Source organism: Perognathus longimembris, chromosome 1 (assembly GCF_023159225.1).
Source record: "Perognathus longimembris pacificus isolate PPM17 chromosome 1, ASM2315922v1, whole genome shotgun sequence".
NCBI classification, from domain to species: Eukaryota; Metazoa; Chordata; class Mammalia; order Rodentia; family Heteromyidae; genus Perognathus; species Perognathus longimembris.
In genome coordinates this window covers 129,577,327-129,594,297 of record NC_063161.1, presented here as the reverse complement: position 1 = coordinate 129,594,297, position 16,971 = coordinate 129,577,327, and the positions used below count along the sequence as shown (strand labels likewise).

The 16,971-nt window shown below is 45.8% G+C and overlaps 2 protein-coding genes and 1 long non-coding RNA gene across 8 annotated transcripts in view; 1 reads left to right on the top strand and 2 right to left on the bottom strand.

Annotated features, from left to right (window-relative positions):
* Kif24 (kinesin family member 24) overlaps positions 1-12,448 on the top strand; it is a 51,240-nt gene extending 38,792 nt beyond the window's left edge. Inside the window, exons 7-13 of one of the 2 annotated variants that reach the window (XM_048365037.1) lie at positions 3,346-3,467; positions 4,255-4,360; positions 6,138-6,209; positions 6,625-6,734; positions 8,557-10,746; positions 11,245-11,338; positions 11,762-12,448. In XM_048365037.1, coding sequence (XP_048220994.1) covers positions 3,346-3,467; positions 4,255-4,360; positions 6,138-6,209; positions 6,625-6,734; positions 8,557-10,746; positions 11,245-11,338; positions 11,762-11,905 — 2,838 coding nt within the window. In that variant the 3' untranslated portion in view covers positions 11,906-12,448. Of the gene's footprint in view, positions 1-3,345; positions 3,468-4,254; positions 4,361-6,137; positions 6,210-6,624; positions 6,735-8,556; positions 10,747-11,244 lie in introns of both variants that reach the window. The other variant, XM_048364949.1, reaches the window with a different exon arrangement.
* On the bottom strand, positions 4,410-10,577 carry LOC125365199. The gene is made up of 3 exons (XR_007213672.1): positions 10,495-10,577; positions 5,662-5,782; positions 4,410-4,547 (listed from the first exon to the last, which is right to left on the bottom strand). It is a non-coding gene; the product is annotated as an uncharacterized LOC125365199 (long non-coding RNA).
* Positions 12,449-14,096: 1,648 nt separating the features above from the next.
* Ubap1 (ubiquitin associated protein 1) overlaps positions 14,097-16,971 on the bottom strand; it is a 53,830-nt gene continuing 50,955 nt past the window's right edge. For all 5 annotated transcript variants that reach the window (XM_048364548.1, XM_048364791.1, XM_048364865.1 and 2 more), the window contains 3 exons: positions 16,559-16,741; positions 15,874-15,975; positions 14,097-15,190 (listed from right to left, as the gene is read on the bottom strand). In XM_048364548.1, coding sequence (XP_048220505.1) covers positions 15,050-15,190; positions 15,874-15,975; positions 16,559-16,741 — 426 coding nt within the window. In that variant the 3' untranslated portion in view covers positions 14,097-15,049. The remainder of the gene's footprint in view (positions 15,191-15,873; positions 15,976-16,558; positions 16,742-16,971) is intronic.

Here is a 16,971-nt window from a genome sequence, read left to right as displayed (position 1 = left end):
TAGCTTGGGCCACATAGTGAGCCTATGTCTAAAAAAAGAGAAAGAAGAGTTAAGTCTTGGGTTATGAAATGGCAAGGTACTGGTATGCAGCTTTTTAAATAATTTCTTTTCCTGGGACAAATAGGTAAGGTTTACTTATTGCTGAAGACTGAAACTTCATATTTGAGATCTAAACTCAGAGGACAGTATCTGAATGTAGCCATTTTAGGTCAGCTCAGGGCCCTTTTCTAGTGATGACAAAGTCATGGAAGGGTGTGTGGGATATGCTGGTCTCCCCTGAGGCTGGGAGCGTTATTAAGCTATAGCAACCTTTCTTCATGTGGCCGTGAGTGTCAGGTGTGTCTAGTCTTCCTCTTTCCATTGTCTCTAGACCTATTCAGTGAGAAAAGTGCAAACACTGTGAGAAAATCCCTTTCCCTTGGCTCAGGACCACAGGACCACACTGTGCCTTTTTTGTTTTGTTTCCCTTTCAGTACTGGGTGTCAAACACAGGTCCTTGCACATGCTAGATAAAAGTTCTGCAACTGAGCCACATCCCTAGCTCCACAACTCTGCTTAATGGGCAGTCTGCATTGAGCAGCTGCTTCCTCCTGGAAAAGTTTGCTATTCCTAAGAAATGAACAGAGAAATTTATTCATCATTGGAAGGGTTTTTTTTTTTATTGCCTTTGATACTCTCTGGGTCTGCAATCCTTGTGGTATTGTACAGGCAGAAAGACAGCTGAGATACCTATGGAAAATTGATATAAATTATAGATATCTGACACAGTTACTCTCATAAACATTTAAGAACACTTGCTAACTCAGATGGCACACTGTCACTCTCAGGTGTCACTGTTTAACCCACAAAGGTATCACCAGGTGTCATCTTCAGGTGTTACTCTCACGGCTCACCCAGGCATGGCTGCTTGTTGCCTGCCTGTACACCTGGCAGCTTCATTTTCCACTTGTCCTCCAGGAAATTTCTCCTTTTGCCTGATCCTAACAATGTAGGTATTACCAGCCAGGAATTCTCTGCCTTTACCAGAGTCACTGCCTCATCACTTTCCCCAAATTTAGAAGGAAGAGGTTTTCGCTGTTGTTGTTTTCCTGTCAGGCAACTAATAAGCTTTTTTTTTTAGTCTTAAAGATTTAAAGGCTTTTAAGTTATTCCTATAGCCACTTTACATAATCATAGGTATACATTCTAAGACTTTGGGTTTTTTTTAACTTGCTTTAAAAAAAAAAAAGTCAGATCTGAAGATAGCAGTTCAAAGCCAGCCCATGTAGAAAAGGCCCTGTGAGACTCCAGTTAACCACCAGAAAGCCAGAAGTGGTACTGTGACTCAAGTGGTAGAGCACTAACCTTGAACTGAAGAGCTCAGGGACAGCACCCAGGCCCAGAGTTCAAGCCAGACAACCCCCCCCCCCAAAAAAAAAGTTTTGTCTAATTGATACCAAAGGCCCATATAATAAGAGCTACTTTGGACTGGGGGTGTTGCTCAAATAGAACACTTGCCAAGCAAGTATAAAGTCCTGACTTAAGATCCCCAGTACTTGCACACACACACACACACACACACACACACACACACACACACACACACCCTCTAATGGCCAAGTATAAGGTCCTGACTTAAGATCCCCAGTAACACACACACACTCACACACACACACACACCCTCTAATGGCCAAGTGCCCCGAGCTCATCCCCAGTAACACACACACACACACACACACACACACACACAAACCCTCTAATGGCCAAGTGCCCCAAGCTCATCCCCAGTAACACACACACACATACACACACACACACACAAAATTTAAAGTACCTTCCCCTGAGATATTTTGAGGCCTATTATTGCAATTTGTCTCTGTCAACTTTTAGCGTGCGCTTTCTCTCTCACTTCCAGTCTTGCCCTTGTTAGGCAACTACTTTACCTCTTGAGCCCCAGTCCAACTTTTGGGCTCTTAATTTGGAAACTCGGCTGAATATGATGTAAATTAAAATTCTGAGAGATTGAGAAAAAGTGAGATAAAAGTTCCTTACTCTTGGGTCTGGGAGTGTGCCTTAGTGGTAGAGTACTTGCCTAGCATGCATGAAGCCCTGGCTTCAGGTCCTCAGCACCACATAAACAGAAAAAGCCAGAAGTGGTACAGTGGCTCAATTGGCAGAGTGCTAGCCTTGAGTGAGAAAAAAAAAGAAGAAGCCAGGGACAGTGCTCAGGCCCTGAGTCCAAGGCCCAGGACTGGCCAAAACAAAACAAAACAAAACAAAAGTTCCTTGCTCTTAATTAATTGCAAAGTAAATGGATTTATAAAAGCCCCCCACCCCCTTAGTATGGCAGAAACAAACATAGGACTTTGGAGACAGACAAACCCAATGTAGAATTTGGTTTCTGTCACACAGTAGCTATTTGACTATGAGCAAATCAATCTTTGGGTTTGTTCTTCAGTGATATATTGAGGGGTTTTTAATGTATAATAATCATACTTAACACACATTAGGCTAATGGAAGAGCTCTGTCAAATAACATTTAAAGTTTTTTTTTTTCTTCTCATTAGTCACCCCCCACCCACCCTCACCCCCCTTCTAAAATAACACAATTCTGGCATGGGTGGTGCATGCCTGTAATCTCTCCCCTGGAAGGGCTGAAATCAAGGCCAACCTGAGCTTCATAGAAGCAAGACTATTTAAAAAAACAACTCAAGGCAAAAATGTTGATGCATGGCTGTGTGTTCAGTAGCAAGATGCCAGCCCTGATGCCTTATCTCCCTTGCTCCATTCTGTTGTGGTCACAGAGATCCCAACTAGTCCTTACTCCCAGGCAGGGTTGAGGGAAGGTGGATCTCAAGGGAACTAAAGGACTCAACGACAGTCAACAGTCAGAATGACTCGCTGCTTCCTTGTTCCTACATGGGAGGCCTGGCCGCCTTCGTGCCTGCATCCTGGTGGAACAGGTGGATGTGATCAGTCGTTCCATGATGCACATGCCTCCTGCGCTTCAGTTACTAAGATGGATGAGTACTCTGAGACCTTGCTTTGGAGCCAAGTTTTGCCCTGGGGAGTAGTAAGACTAAATCCATCAAGGATATTAAAAAAAGTATATGAGATCAAGAAGTAAATTAGCTCTTGAACTATTGAATGTTCTCCCACAAGATTAGTATTCTCGTTGTTTTCCTTGCCATTGGGTACTTACTAGGTATGATTTAGTGTCTGGGCAGCTTTCCACTTGGACAGAAAAAAGCTGCAGTGTACTGACAAAAATTCTGTCTGGTCTCTACTTCTTACTTAGCCAACTCTTTGGAGCTAGAGGGCTTTGCTTACTCCTAGGGGAAGTCATCCTATGGATTTTATTTTTAGGTGATCTTAAAAGGCAGCAAGGAGCGCAGCACCGGGGCCACTGGGGTTAATGCAGACTCCTCCCGCTCCCATGCTATCATCCAAATTCAGATCAAAGATTCAGCCAAGAGGACATTTGGCAGGTAAGCTGGAAATAGGCAAAGAATTGCATTGTCTGCCTTCCTTAATGTGACTTTGAAATATGTGTTACCAACAACAGGACACTCTGCTTCCATGGAGCCTTCATTTCAGGGACATAAGAGTAGAGTTGTTAGGCCTGAAATAAATCATTGTACTAAAGTGCCATCAGTTGATTAACCATGAAGTAATGACCCATTGTTGGTCAACCCTAAGTTATTAAAAGGGACATTGATTGCTTCTAACGCGAAACACGGTATCAGCAGAGAAACAGCAGAGAATGCATCTCAGAGAGTTTGCAGTCCATAAATGGGAAGGAGAGATTAATCCATTCTTCTTGAAAGAAGCCATAAGACAATTGGATACATTCATTGCTTCTGTGGTGCTATCTTAGCAAACCCTGCCATGCTGATGGATGAGCCTATCTCACCTCTGAGTAATGAGTCTTTCTTTTCTTTTTCTTCTGGAAAGTAGCCCACAAAAGTTTCTACTTAATTATCTAAGTGGTCATCTAAGTGATTTTCATTATGGTCATTTGGCATTATGGGAAGAATGCTTTACTAATTTCAGTTATTCCTCACAATGGTTAGAACCACCCAAAGTCTCCAAGTCATCTCTGCCAGCAGCAGCTGACAGGTCAGAAAATGTGTGATGTTTTCTGGAAAGCTGACAGTAATATCTTTTCTTTCCTGAGGTAGAGCCAGTGTTGATTTTTTTTTTCCTCTGTGGTCACAAAATGTAAAAATAAACCAAAGACCCACAGAAGTCGTTCCTGCTGTGTCTTTTCTCTAGGATCTCCTTTATTGACTTGGCGGGCAGTGAAAGAGCCGCAGATGCCAGGGACTCAGATAAACAGACCAAGATGGAGGGCGCAGAAATAAACCAGAGTCTCCTGGCTGTAAGTTGCTCCAGATTTAAAAATCCTTCTTGAGCATGGTGGGTAAGAGTGGAATCAGCAGAACAGCTAGCATGCTGTCAGCTGACAGCGGGATTCCAGGGCTGAAGAGAGGCTGCCCTGTTAGATTCTTGGCAATGCTAAGCTGCTCTTCCTTTCTCTCTCTGCCTTCTCTTTCTCTGGTCAATCCCTGCCAGGAACATATATTTCTGCAACTGCTAACTGGTTCACTTAGTAAGCTTTTCCCCTTATTTCAAAATTGTTTTAATTGAGGAAAGAAGATTGAGAAGACCAGCCTGGGTTACATAGTGAATTACAGGCCAGCAGTGAGACCCTGTCCCAAAAAAATCAAAAAAGGAGGGGAGGGGAGATGGGGGAGAGAGATTGGGATCAGCACATATTGTGTGCATGTATGGAAGTATCACAATGAAACCTCCTTTGTACAACTAATACATGCTAATGTCTTAAGAAAGATCTTTTAAAAACTGTATTCATTTCTCAAGCATATTAAAGCAGCACATAGAACGTAGTGATCTCTCATATACCTGTCAGCTAGCTCCAGTACTTATCTACTGTTGAAAAGCCTAGCCTGGCATAAGGACATACACCTGTGATCCCAGCTACTCAGGAAGTGGAGGTAGAGGATCTCAAATTCAAGGCCAGCCCAAGAAAAATTCAGTGAGACTATCTCAAAAGCAAAATACAAAACAAAAGGGATACTCAATTGGCAGAGCAATTTCCTAGCATGCTCAAGGCCCAGATTTCAATCCCTAGTACTATGAGAAAAAGAAAAGGAAAAACACTAAGCACATCCATCCATTAGTGAAGTCTGTTGGCCATTCCATTTTAATATAGCAGAGATAAAATGGACCCAAGAGATTAACAGGTATTTGATTATGTGAGAAGCAGGTGTAATTCAAGGGCAGCTGAGTCTCTTTATTCCTCTCTTTGGGGGATATCAGATTGATTTTTACTAACGGAAGATATTGCCATGCATGGTGGAGTTTAAGGACAGCCTGGGCTACATAGCAATACCCTGACCCTCTTTCTTTTTTGGCTAGAGGTGAGACAGTGATAGGCCTCTGTGACTGCAGCTAAACTTAGCCCCAGCAAACTCTCAGGACTCATTTTTCTATTCTTGGTACACCTAGCTACATTGCTGCTCCCACGGGATTGCTTCCTTCATCTTCTCCCCGTTCCTTTCCATTTACTATCTTTTAGCCTAGATGCATGATTCTGAAATACTGATCACCTTGACTTCCCTACCCCTGCCCTTCTAGTGATGTCCAGTGAGCCCTTCTCACCGAGGGGCCATGGCCAGGAGCAAATGCTGTCATTGTCTGCTTTTTAGCTCTGAGGGTGGGTAGTGAGCTGGTTTCTCGGTGCCATTCCTCCTCTGACTTCAATGTATATTGAAATCAGCACCTGTAGGTGTGTGTAGAAGTAAGGAAGGAAGTGCCTATAGTTATTCTCATATCTCTGTACATCAGTAGTTAGGAAGATTGTGATGAGTGAAGGGGAGCCGGTAAGCTAGGACACCTCCACATGAACTTGGACTCCAGGACCTGAAGGTAATAAGTCCCCTACCCAAGGCCAATGCTATGATCACAGGATTAGTCTCACTCTAAAGTTGGGAGAGCCTTAGGGAAGTCTTATATGGTGTTACTTGTTGAACCAAAAACACCAGGGCATTTTTACTTTTGTGAGAACTGGCTGAGTTCCTATGGATATAGTATCTGATCTGTTACCCACTTTTCATGTGGTATCCCCCACCTTGCAGCTGAAGGAATGTATCCGAGCACTGGACCAGGAGCACACCCACACTCCATTCAGGCAGAGCAAATTAACCCAGGTAACGTGAAACATGAGCCTTGAGTTTATTCTGGGTCTTTCATTGTTCCTATATCCCTTTGTTCATTCAGGGAATATCCATGCCAAAAAGCATGGTGTGAGGCCCCGCGGGGGAAGAGAAGGGAGGTGTATGTACTAGTGTAGGGAAGTGCACCTTCTCAACCTCACCAGGGCAGCGTGTCATCAGGTCACCAGTCTTTTTAACTTATGGATTTAAAAAAACAGACAAACACATTTTTTTGTGGTTTGTATTTCTTTGATTAATAGTGATGTGAGTACCTTTTTCTTTGTCTATTCATTTATATTTCCTGTTTTGTGAGGTGCCTTTTTTGTGAACAGAGGGGTGCTATGACCTAACATCCTGCACATAATAGTATATCTCTGCCACTCATTGACCTGCCTTTTGATTTCAACAGGTCCTGAAAGACTCTTTCATTGGCAATGCCAAAACTTGTATGATTGCCAACATCTCACCAAGCCATGTGGCTACTGAACACACTCTGAATACTTTGCGCTATGCTGACCGGTAAGTTCGATCCCAAAAGGCAGGGGTGTGTGTGTGACATGTATTTGTGCATGTCTCACACACACATAGGGATATGACATTGAGCTCCACAACTCTTCCTGGGGCAACTGGTAATTGGAAGAATGTGACCTAATAGGTTCTGCTTTTGTAAATGGGACAGGAGGAAGATGGCACATTCTCAAGAGTCATTTTAGTGGCCATTAGAAAGTGAAATATTAATCTAGCATGGTAGGCTCAATAAGCTTTTCTCCCTGAATTGTAAGGACAGAATAGAATATATATTAGCCAGATGCTAGTGGTTCACACCCCTGATCCTAGCTGCTCAGAAGGCTGAGATCTGAGGATTGTGGTTCAAAGCCAGCCCAGGCAGGAAAGTCTATGAGACTCTTTGTCTCCAATTAACTATCAAGAACCTGGAAGTAGAGTTGTGGCTCAATTGGTAGAGTGCTAGCCATGAACAAAAAAGCTCAGGGTCAGCACCTAGGCCCTGAGTTCAAGCGCCAAGACTAGTGCATGCACACACACGTGCACACAAACACACACAGAGAGAATATATATTATACTTGGAGTTATGTAGGTACAGAGGGATCAACCTAGACATATGTTAGTAGGATAAACTGTGGCCAGAGAAGGGGGAACTTTCCAAAAATTCATCAGCATTTGGTGTCTAGTCCAGCCTCTGTGTGAAGTGTCTTTGATATCTGCTGGCATTTCTACCATCTCTACCCTTGGGGCCACATGTGTCTCTTACAGTGGGAATTTTTTTTTCAATACTGGGCTTTGAACTCAGCACCTTATACTTGCTAAGCAAGCACTCTACCACTTGAACCACACCTACAGCCCAAGGATTTTTTTGCCAGTCCTAGGGCTTGAACTCAGGGCCTGAGCACTGTCCCTGGCTTCTATTTTTTTTTTTGCTCAAGGGTAGCACTCTACCACTTGAACCACAGTGCTACTTCTGGCTTTCTGCTGAGGAATCGAACCCAGGCTTTATGTATGCAAAGCAAGTACTCTACCACTAGGTCATACCCCAGCCCCCAAGGATATTTTTTATAGTCATGACTTGGAGAAAGTGCTATTGGAATCTGAGGGTAGAGGCCACTACTATATATACAGAACATCTCCTTACAATAAAAAATTCTATCTGGTACAAAATGTTAATGGTGCTTGGGGCTGGGAATATGACCTAGTGGTAAAGTGCTCGCCTCATATACGTGAAGCCCTGGGTTCAATTCTCAGCACCACATATATAGAAAAAGCCGGAAGTGGCGCTGTGGCTCAAGTGGTAGAGTGCTAGCCTTGAGCAAGAAGAAGCCAGGGACAGTGCTCAGGCCCTGAGTTCAAGCCCCAGGACTGGAAAAACAAAAACAACATAAAATGCTAATGGTGCTAAGTTTGAGGAGTCTCAGGACTAGATCAGTCACTTTTCTCTTAATAGAAGTAGCACAATCCTATTTCTGGAGATTTTGATTCCCAAAATGCCCAGTGTGTTTGGGGTAACTCATTTTCCCAGAAAAGCCTGCATTTTTTGTAAGAAAAGAAGACTCTTTGTAGTATGGTGGGTACGTGGGAGACATGGACACCTGGGCTGGACCACCTTCAGGAAGCATGCTTCAGGAAGCAGGGCATGGACTCTGCATGGACACAGTATCGTTCTAAGACTATCTCATGCCAAAATAGAATGGGTCCTTTTCCTTCTTATTCTTTCCAGATTAGTAAGTGCCAATACTTGTTGTATTTTTCTTAGTTTTTCTTGAAGGTTATAGAAAATAAATCACAGACATATAGGAATGCATGTTTAACATTAAATCGTCATTTGCAGGGTCAAAGAACTAAAGAAAGGCATTAAGTGTTGTGCTTCAGGTACCAGTCGAAACCGGTCATCTGAAAACTCCTCTCCAAAACGAATTCAGAGTTCCCCTGTAGTCCTGCCAGGGGACAAGTGTTCTCCAAAAAAAGTCAAGCTGGGGCTTCAGCTGTCACTCCCAGGGGCAGCAGGCTCCACGAGAGGGAAAGCCTATCCCCTGGTGAGCCACCCTCCAAATGTCCCTTTTGTCTCTGTACCTAAAGGCCCTGGTAAAAGGGGTGGCTCCAGAGGGAGTCCTCCCCAAGAGTGGGTCGTGAAGACCAGCCTTGCCAAAGGAACCACACTGTCTGGACATTGTGCCAAAAAAGGAGCAGAAGAGTCAGCACCATTATTCTCTGAGAAAAACGTAACTGGCCATAAGACGGCCCCTGGGTGGGCAGGCAGGGGCCCAGGCCCTGGAGAAGGCCTGGCGCATGGCAAGCTACCTACCAGGTGCAAGAAAGTACAAACTGTGCGGCCAGTACAGAAACAGCTTGTACCACGAGTGGATTTCTGCTCTAGCAACAACCACCATTTAGCAGAGCAAAGTCAAGATGGCAAGACAGGCATGCCTGCCAGGCTTAATTCTGAAGCTTGGACAAATATCCCTCCACATCAGAAGGAAAGGGAGGAACATTTGCGCTTCTATCACCAACAGTTCCAGCAACCACCTCTCCTCCAGCAGAAGTTAAAATACCAGCCACTGGAAAGGTTTTTATGCCCAAAGAGGCCCTCGGAAGGTGAGCTCCAGAGTGAGGCTTCCTCTGTTTCCCACCCGGACAGCCACGATGGAGCCCCAGCCGAGGACCTCGATGACAGTGACTTCAGTGAAGATTCTTTTTCACACATTTCAAGTCAGAGGACCACAAAGCAAAAGAACATACCCCAGAGTGAAAACTCATTTTTCCTGCATCAGAGTGGGGAGCAGGATCCTGAGAAGCAGGCGGCAGAAAGGCGGCAGTGTCTGCTTTTTAGCTCCAAGATGGATGGTGATGAAAAGGATCTAACTGAGAGATGGGTGTATTCTAGGGACCTCATAAGAAGTCACAAAAGAGCAGCATTCAATCCTAGCCACAGTGCAAGGAAGGTGTGCTTAGACTGGAGTGGAGAGGAGGACTCTTCCTCCTCAGGGCCTTCTCCCAGAGACAACTTGGCAGAAAAGCCTTCCTGCTCACAGGTAGACTTTATATACCACCAGAAACAAGGTGGAGCCCCCATCTTTGACATAGGACAAGACACCTTCACAAGTGGGGCTCCTGGGCCGGCTGAGGGCAGTTCACCATCCCTAGAAGATGGGTTTTCTTCGCTATCTCATATTGCAGTTCCCGGATCCCCAGACGAAAGAGACACAGTCCTCACAGTGCAACGAGAAGTGGGTGAAGGCAGCCCATCTCAGCCTTTCCAGGAAGACTCCAAACAGCCATTAGGCACCTGTTCTGAACATGCTTCTGGACTAATGACTCCTCTCACAGTGTCCCTCCTGGAGACCCCAGCTGATAAGGGCCCTTCTCCCTTGGAGCAGCTGATCCAGGATGGGGCAGAGCTCACAGGGGGGCCGGCTATGGGCCACGTGGTATCCTCTGGTGATCGAGAGACGGCCTTATCATTATCTTCAGCCACGGGGCGCCTGTGGCTGTCCTCATCTCCACCTGACAACAAGCCTGGGGGTGATCTCCCAGCTCTGTCCCCATCACCCATCCACCAATACCCACAGGACAAGTTGCCCAACAGGGATGCTGAGCTGGGAGAGGTCTGCCAGGGCACAGAGCCTGCACTCTACACCCAAGAACATGTGGGTAATGAGCAGTATGATGCTGATGCTGAGGAAACAGAGTTGGGTGGCCCCTGGGGTTTCCTAGGAAAACCCTTCTCTAATATCCATACTGGGGTATCCCACCCTGGACCTGTACTCACCCCACATACAGGAAGTAGTGGTATCACTCGTCAGCCATGGGTACAGAAGATAAAGCATCGTTCAGAGCATAGTTGGCAGGAGCTGGGCTTGTCCACAGACCCCATCAGGTTGTCTTGCTACAATGAGGACAGCGCATGGCTCAAAAGCAGGCCAGAATCAAGGTGCTTAGCAACTCTAGACTCTCCTCTGGTACTCCGCTGCTCTGCCAAGACAGCAGGGTTACTTGGTCAGCCCACCCTGAAGCAAGCACAGTAAGTTGGACTTTCTCCCCTTTGACACCCACTCCCTCTCCTGCTTAAAGTTTTGTCACAAAGGCAGCCATGCAGGGATGCATAGAAAACAACTTGCCGGTCTGGGTGGGCAGTCCTGCCACTCCACTGTGTGTCCCTAGAATCTGACAGGAGAGTTTCCCCTTCTAGCTCAGTATATCAGCTTCAGTGACCACAGCCTTGACAGCCTTTCTCTTCTCAGGAAAGCCACGGGGAACAGAAGCAGCACCCACCCTATTCCTCAGTATCTGGAGAGGAAAGGGCGGCTTGAAAAGCCCCGTCTGCTTTGTTCTATCTTCTTGGTGCTCTCCAAACTCTCAACTGGTCCTGAGAAAAGAAAGGGGGAGGGAGCTAGTGAAACAGCCCTGGTCCAAGCCTTGGGTGGTCAGTTCCTAGCCTGCAATTGAGGCTCAATTTTAGAAAGCTGCCCAAGAGGGTGGGCAGCAAGGAGGACCACATCTTCTTCTCTGGTATTCCCAGGCAGGTGGTCATCCGTGCACACCAGGAGCAAATGGATGAAATGGCTGAGCTGGGATTCAAGGAGGAGACCCTGATGAACCAGCTAGCTTCTAACGTAAGTAGTATTGGCTGGATACTCAGGGGTGTGGCTAGTTGGATGGCAGTCCACGTTTACAGAGGTTCCTGTGGGTTCTGCTGTCACACTAACACTGTTGAGGCTCTTCTCTTACCACTCGAGACAGCTTTAGAGGGGCTGAATATTGCCCAGTCTTTCTCTTAGCCACTCTCCACTGTGACTGTAGCAGTGACCAGCTTGCTGCCTACGACATGCAGTCAGAGGGGCATTTCCACTCATCTCCCTCTGCCTACAAAGTGCAGAGAAGTGGGTCTCATCTAATGCCAGAGGAACTCCTTCAGGTGACTCCACCTGGAAGAAGCTGGTTTCTAAAAATTTCTTACAAGAGCAGGGCTAGAAAAAGATGAGGTGGCAGAAAACCAATAAGAGCAAAAGCTCCCCTTGTCCTGTTTCCTTTCTCAGGATTTTGAAGATTTTGTGACCCAGCTGGATGAAATCATGGCTCTGAAATCCAAGTGTATTCAGAGTTTGAGAAGCCAGCTGCAGCTGTACCTCACCTGCCACAAGCCTGCTGCAGCAGCCCCTGAGAGAACAGCGGTATCGTAGAACAAGACCTTCCAGCAGATGGTGGGGCACTGTAGGCGTGTTCAGGGGCAAGACCCCTGCCAGTTCCTCCCTGCACATACCCACTCCTAGGTTCTACCTGGACTAGCCTTACCCACACATGCATGGTCTTGTATGGGACTAGCTCCTCCCTCAGTTTCAAGCTCAGAGCATCTGTAAGGAAGGAAGGGCCGGTTAGTCCTTTAATGCCCATTCCTTTACTTGGGGGCTCACAACATTTGCATTCACTCACCCTATGTCTATGGGAAGACATGTCTCTAAGCCCAAGCTTGAGGATCAGAGAGAGCAAGTTGGTAACCTGGAGGTCAGAGGTCACAAACCAGGGAAGACAATATGCTGAGCCCAGGGGCTTTATCAGCTGAATTCTGTGCCTTTCTGTCTTCAAAGACTAAAACATCAGCACCAAACTAAACTGGATGCTAGTAGTACAGTGGTATGGTAGGATGCGCAGATGCATCACCAAGCCCATGGGGATAGATTACATTTTAGGAAGTGTAAAATGAATAAACTTTAATGTGTCTTTAACAAGATTGAAGCAGGTTTTATGCTTACAATACTGACCCTTCCCGCAATCCAGTTTTGAGACAGAAGAGGGTGCATTTTTCTTCTCCCATCTTTGCTGAGGTGACAGGCCTATCAGCAATGCCCACCAGTACCTTGTGCTTCTGTGACAGTCAGTTCCTGGCTCCTGATTCCTCACTCTCCCCACCGCTAACTGAACGATTTAAGAACTGGAGAACTGCAGGCAAGTACATACCTTAGGCGTGTGTCCTCCAGGAAATCCTGCCCAGCCACTCTGGGTGTCATGTACAGTATCTTGGTATCAAATGCTAATCTAAGGATTGACACAACATTCTTCATGCATGTGTGTTCTCATCCAAGCTCTGCTTGCTTCATTATCTTTTGGGCAGAAATAAGCTCAAGCTCACTTATGGAAGTTGCCTTAAGTCAAACTGATATTCTTGTGTCACAGACTTGTCCCAAAAAACTCAGTCATGTTAACTATTTTTTTTTCAAGTAAAACATAACTTTTTAAGGTTTTAAGGGGGGTGCCTAATTAAAAGGCCAACAGAAGTTAGGTGTGGTGGCACTTGCCTGTAATTCCAGCTGATAAGAGGGTCATGAGTTTGAAGCCAGCTTGTGCAACGGAGTAATCCCTTGTCTCAAAAATAAATAAACAACCTGGAGCCAGTGGTTTAGGTTTTTAGTCCTAACTCCCCAGTAGGCTGAGATCTGAGGATTAAGGTTCAAATCCAGCCTAGTCAAACAAATCTGAGAGATTTGTATCTCCAGTTAACCAGCAAAAAGCCAGAATTGAAAGTAGTTTAAGTGCCAGCAAAAAAAAAAAAGTCAAGTGAGAATACAGCCATAGATAGATAATAAATGGACAGGATATAGGATAAAATAAGATAATAAAGCAAGCCAAGGAAGGTCTGTCAGTCTTGGGTAATGTGAATTATAACCACCAGAGGGCATCCTGCATCCAGTTTAAGGCTCTCACACCCTTTGTCAGAATCAATGAAAAAAATATCCACTCCCAGCCAAAATCCACAAAGGGATAATAGCAGAACAGCATTAAGGGTAAAAGCAAGAAACCTTAGGGATGAATTGTCACAGTGGTACCACTCATACTAGGAAAGCACTTTAGTTTTAACCTTACAAGAAAGGGAACTTGCTCACCTCCTAAAGGACTCCCACACAATTGTCAGGAAAGCTTAGGTCTCTGGCCCAGAGATTGACTGGTTTAGACAGATCCTTTTTTGTGCCTACCTTTGTAAACCAAAAAAAAAGGGGGGGGGGGCCAGCTCTTAGGTCCCACAGATTCTTCAGTAGGAAGAAAGTATTGACATGACAAAAAGGGTAGGTTCAGGGCTGGGGATATGGCTAGTGGCAAGAGGGCTTGCCTTGTATACATGAGGCCCTGGGTTCAATTCCCCAGCACCACATATGCAGAAAATGGCCAGAAGTGGCACTGTGGCTCAAGTGGCAGAGTGCTAGCCTTGAGCAAAAAGAAGCCAGGGACAGTGCTCAGGCCCTGAGTCCAAGTCCCAGGACTGGCCAAAAAAAAAAAAAAAAAGGGTAGATTCTGTTCTAGCCTAGAAAATCACTTTGCCTCCTTCCTGCCCACCCTCCCAAGAGTTCTTTGCAATAAAGAAGTTATCACAACAGGACATACCTTTTAAGTTTTTATTAGTAGTTCTCTCTGAAGAATCAAAATAGTTAGCAAATTATTTTAGATTCATCAAGACTTTATATCCTTTGTATTTAGATCTTTAATGATGTACAACATAATACAAAACAAACCGAAGAGACAGATTTCTATGCCTAGGTGTTACTCATTGTGTCATCCTAAAGCAGGGCTGAAGGAGGCTGTTCAAAGAGAACAGTGGGGTTAGTGCTGGGCAACTATGTTGTGGCCTATTTTCTCACCCGTTCAATGTCCTGGGAAAGGGCCAGTGATGATTTAGACAGACAGGTAGAACTGGGGCCCTAGAGCCCTGGGCAGCAAAGAACTGTCGTCCAAATCAAGATGAAGGAAACAGATTGGCTTAGGAAGCATGGGGACTGCCTAACAGAAGAGGCAAATTGGCCCCAAGTGCATTCTTTGCACCTCAGAGACATTGCAGAACCAGTGTAACACTAAGTGACTGTTAGAAGGGGGAAAAGATAAAACCCTGGAAGAACCTTTCACTTGCATTCAACTTGAATTAAGAGTTCAACCTACCGGTGAAGGTAAGAGCGGGAAGCATCTAGCCCCAGAGCAGCACTAAATCTGGTCCTCCCCCCTCTCCCCACTCCTCCCAGCAACCAGGCCAGGTTTTGGCTGAGGACACAGAGACCCCAGAAAGACCCAAGTATTCTTTCTGCAAGGCCAAGGTGGGAAGGACACTTTCAAAATACAAACGCATTTAATGTGGACAGGTCTGGGGCTCACAGGCCCAAATCTCTCCCAATTTCTCCCCAGATCAAGGTCTAGGCTCAGAGACTGGCAAGCACAGTCTCTACATTTGACCTAACCCCCAAAAGAAAATCTGGAAGCGAGCCCCCTTTCCTTCCCACAGACGGGCTCTGCAGGGCCTCCTGAGGGATGGTGATTCCGTGGCAGGGCCTAGGCAGGGCTTGGTCTCAGCTGGCTCCAGCACGGGCCATGAGGTCTTCCAAAGCATTGTCCTGGTCATTGTTGTGTAATAGCAAAACTTCCTTAATGTCTTTTAGTTCAAAGCCCATTTCCTTAAATTTGCTCATTAATTGAAGAAACTCCATCATCTAAGAGACAGAAGAAAATGCAGATTAAAGAAAAGGGTTCACACCAGGCACCAATGGCTCACATTTGTATACCTAGCTTGGGCAGGAAAGTATGAGACTCTTATCACCAAAGCACCAAGAAAAAAAGAAGAAGAAAAAAGTGTGGAGCTGTAGCTTATGTGGTAGGATGTGAGCCTTGAGCAAAAAAGCTCAGGACAACACCCAGGCCCTGATTGTAAGCCCCAGAACAAGCAACCAAAAATTAACTAATTAATTAAATGGTCCAGCCACATGGAAAAGGTGTAGATGTGTCCTAGGGGTAGGTTCCCTAACATAGCTGAGGGGGACTGTGGAGGATGCCATAGTGGCAAACAGGTTTAATGCCACTACCCACTATCCTTCCGGAGCCATGCCCCAGTCCCACTTCACTCATCCAGTCCCATTACTCACATCTACGACCCCACCAAAGCAAAATACTGAACCCAAAAAGGTTGCTCTCTACAGAATAGGGTTAACAAAGACCTAGCAATGGTCATCCAAGTCCTTTTGGCTTCCAGACAAGTCCGTTTTCCCTTTCTTTCATTGGAATTTCAGTAGCCTTTAATTCAATGTTTCATCCAAGCTCACAGGCTTCAACATATCCTGTCTGGACAAGGTGACTGCCCTTCAACTACTTCTGCCTGTAGAAGCACAAAGGTTCCTACCTTTTCTTCTGAACACTGGTGCATTTCCAGAGCCTCTTCCACTAAAAGAGGGTCAAAGCCCTTTTCACAAAGCTGTCCATGTGCGAAGAGATAGTCGAGAATCTAAGAAACAAATTGAGTGATTTAAATACCAACTCCTGTGTGCTTCCTGAGAGTGTCAAACAAACAAAACTGATATTTGTTCTCTACCCCACCCTAGTCATCAGATCCTGGACAGGCCTTGACTTTGTGCCTTGAACTGTGTCCAGCACAGCATGAGCTCAGTAACTACTTGCTGAACATACAGACACACCCTTCTAAACATGAGTGACCACTCCCCAAAGGAGGTGCTGCTCCAGCTGACTCACATCTGCCAGAATGTCAATTCCACAGGCGGGGCAGAACAGTCCTCTAAAACAGCCCAAGTCAGAAAATAAAGCATTGGACTACAGTACCCTATTCAGCATTCCCTGGGCAGCCATGACAAGATAAACGTCTGACTGCATAATTTTGCCCTCTCTAGACTGGCAGACAAGGGGTAGCTGGAAAACATTCCAACACCACCTCTAGTCCTAAGGCTTGCCCCTCAGCTTCACTCCCAGAGCAGCCCCCAAAGGGCTTTATGTTGAGGGCAGGTAACTATCCCAGCCTGAGGTCAGAATGCTCATCTAGCTCATTGCTCTTCCCCTGTACACCAACTGCTCACCTGTTCGATGTTTTCTCCTTTCTTCTTCATGGCTCTCAGAACACACTCATATGAGTAGCCCATGTTGACCACTGTCTCCACACACTGCCGCTCACTGGGGGACAGTGTCTGCAATTCAGAATAGGCCTGGGGACAGCTGGGCATGTTGGGCACTTGTGACACTGAGAAATTTGGAGGGGTGACCTAGTTGTAGAGAAACGAAAGAATCAAGGCAAGAAGACCTAGGCCCCAGAAAACATGTCACAGAGGAAGCCTAATTCCAGAGTTTCCCATTTCTGACACCTGTGCTGGATGGATGGCCAAACATCCCTAACAGACATGAAGGACATGGGGTACCAGTCAATGGAGAGGAAAGCTGGAGAGACACCTGCAATTGTAGCTACCTCAACTCCTCCCCTCCCCCCACCCCAACC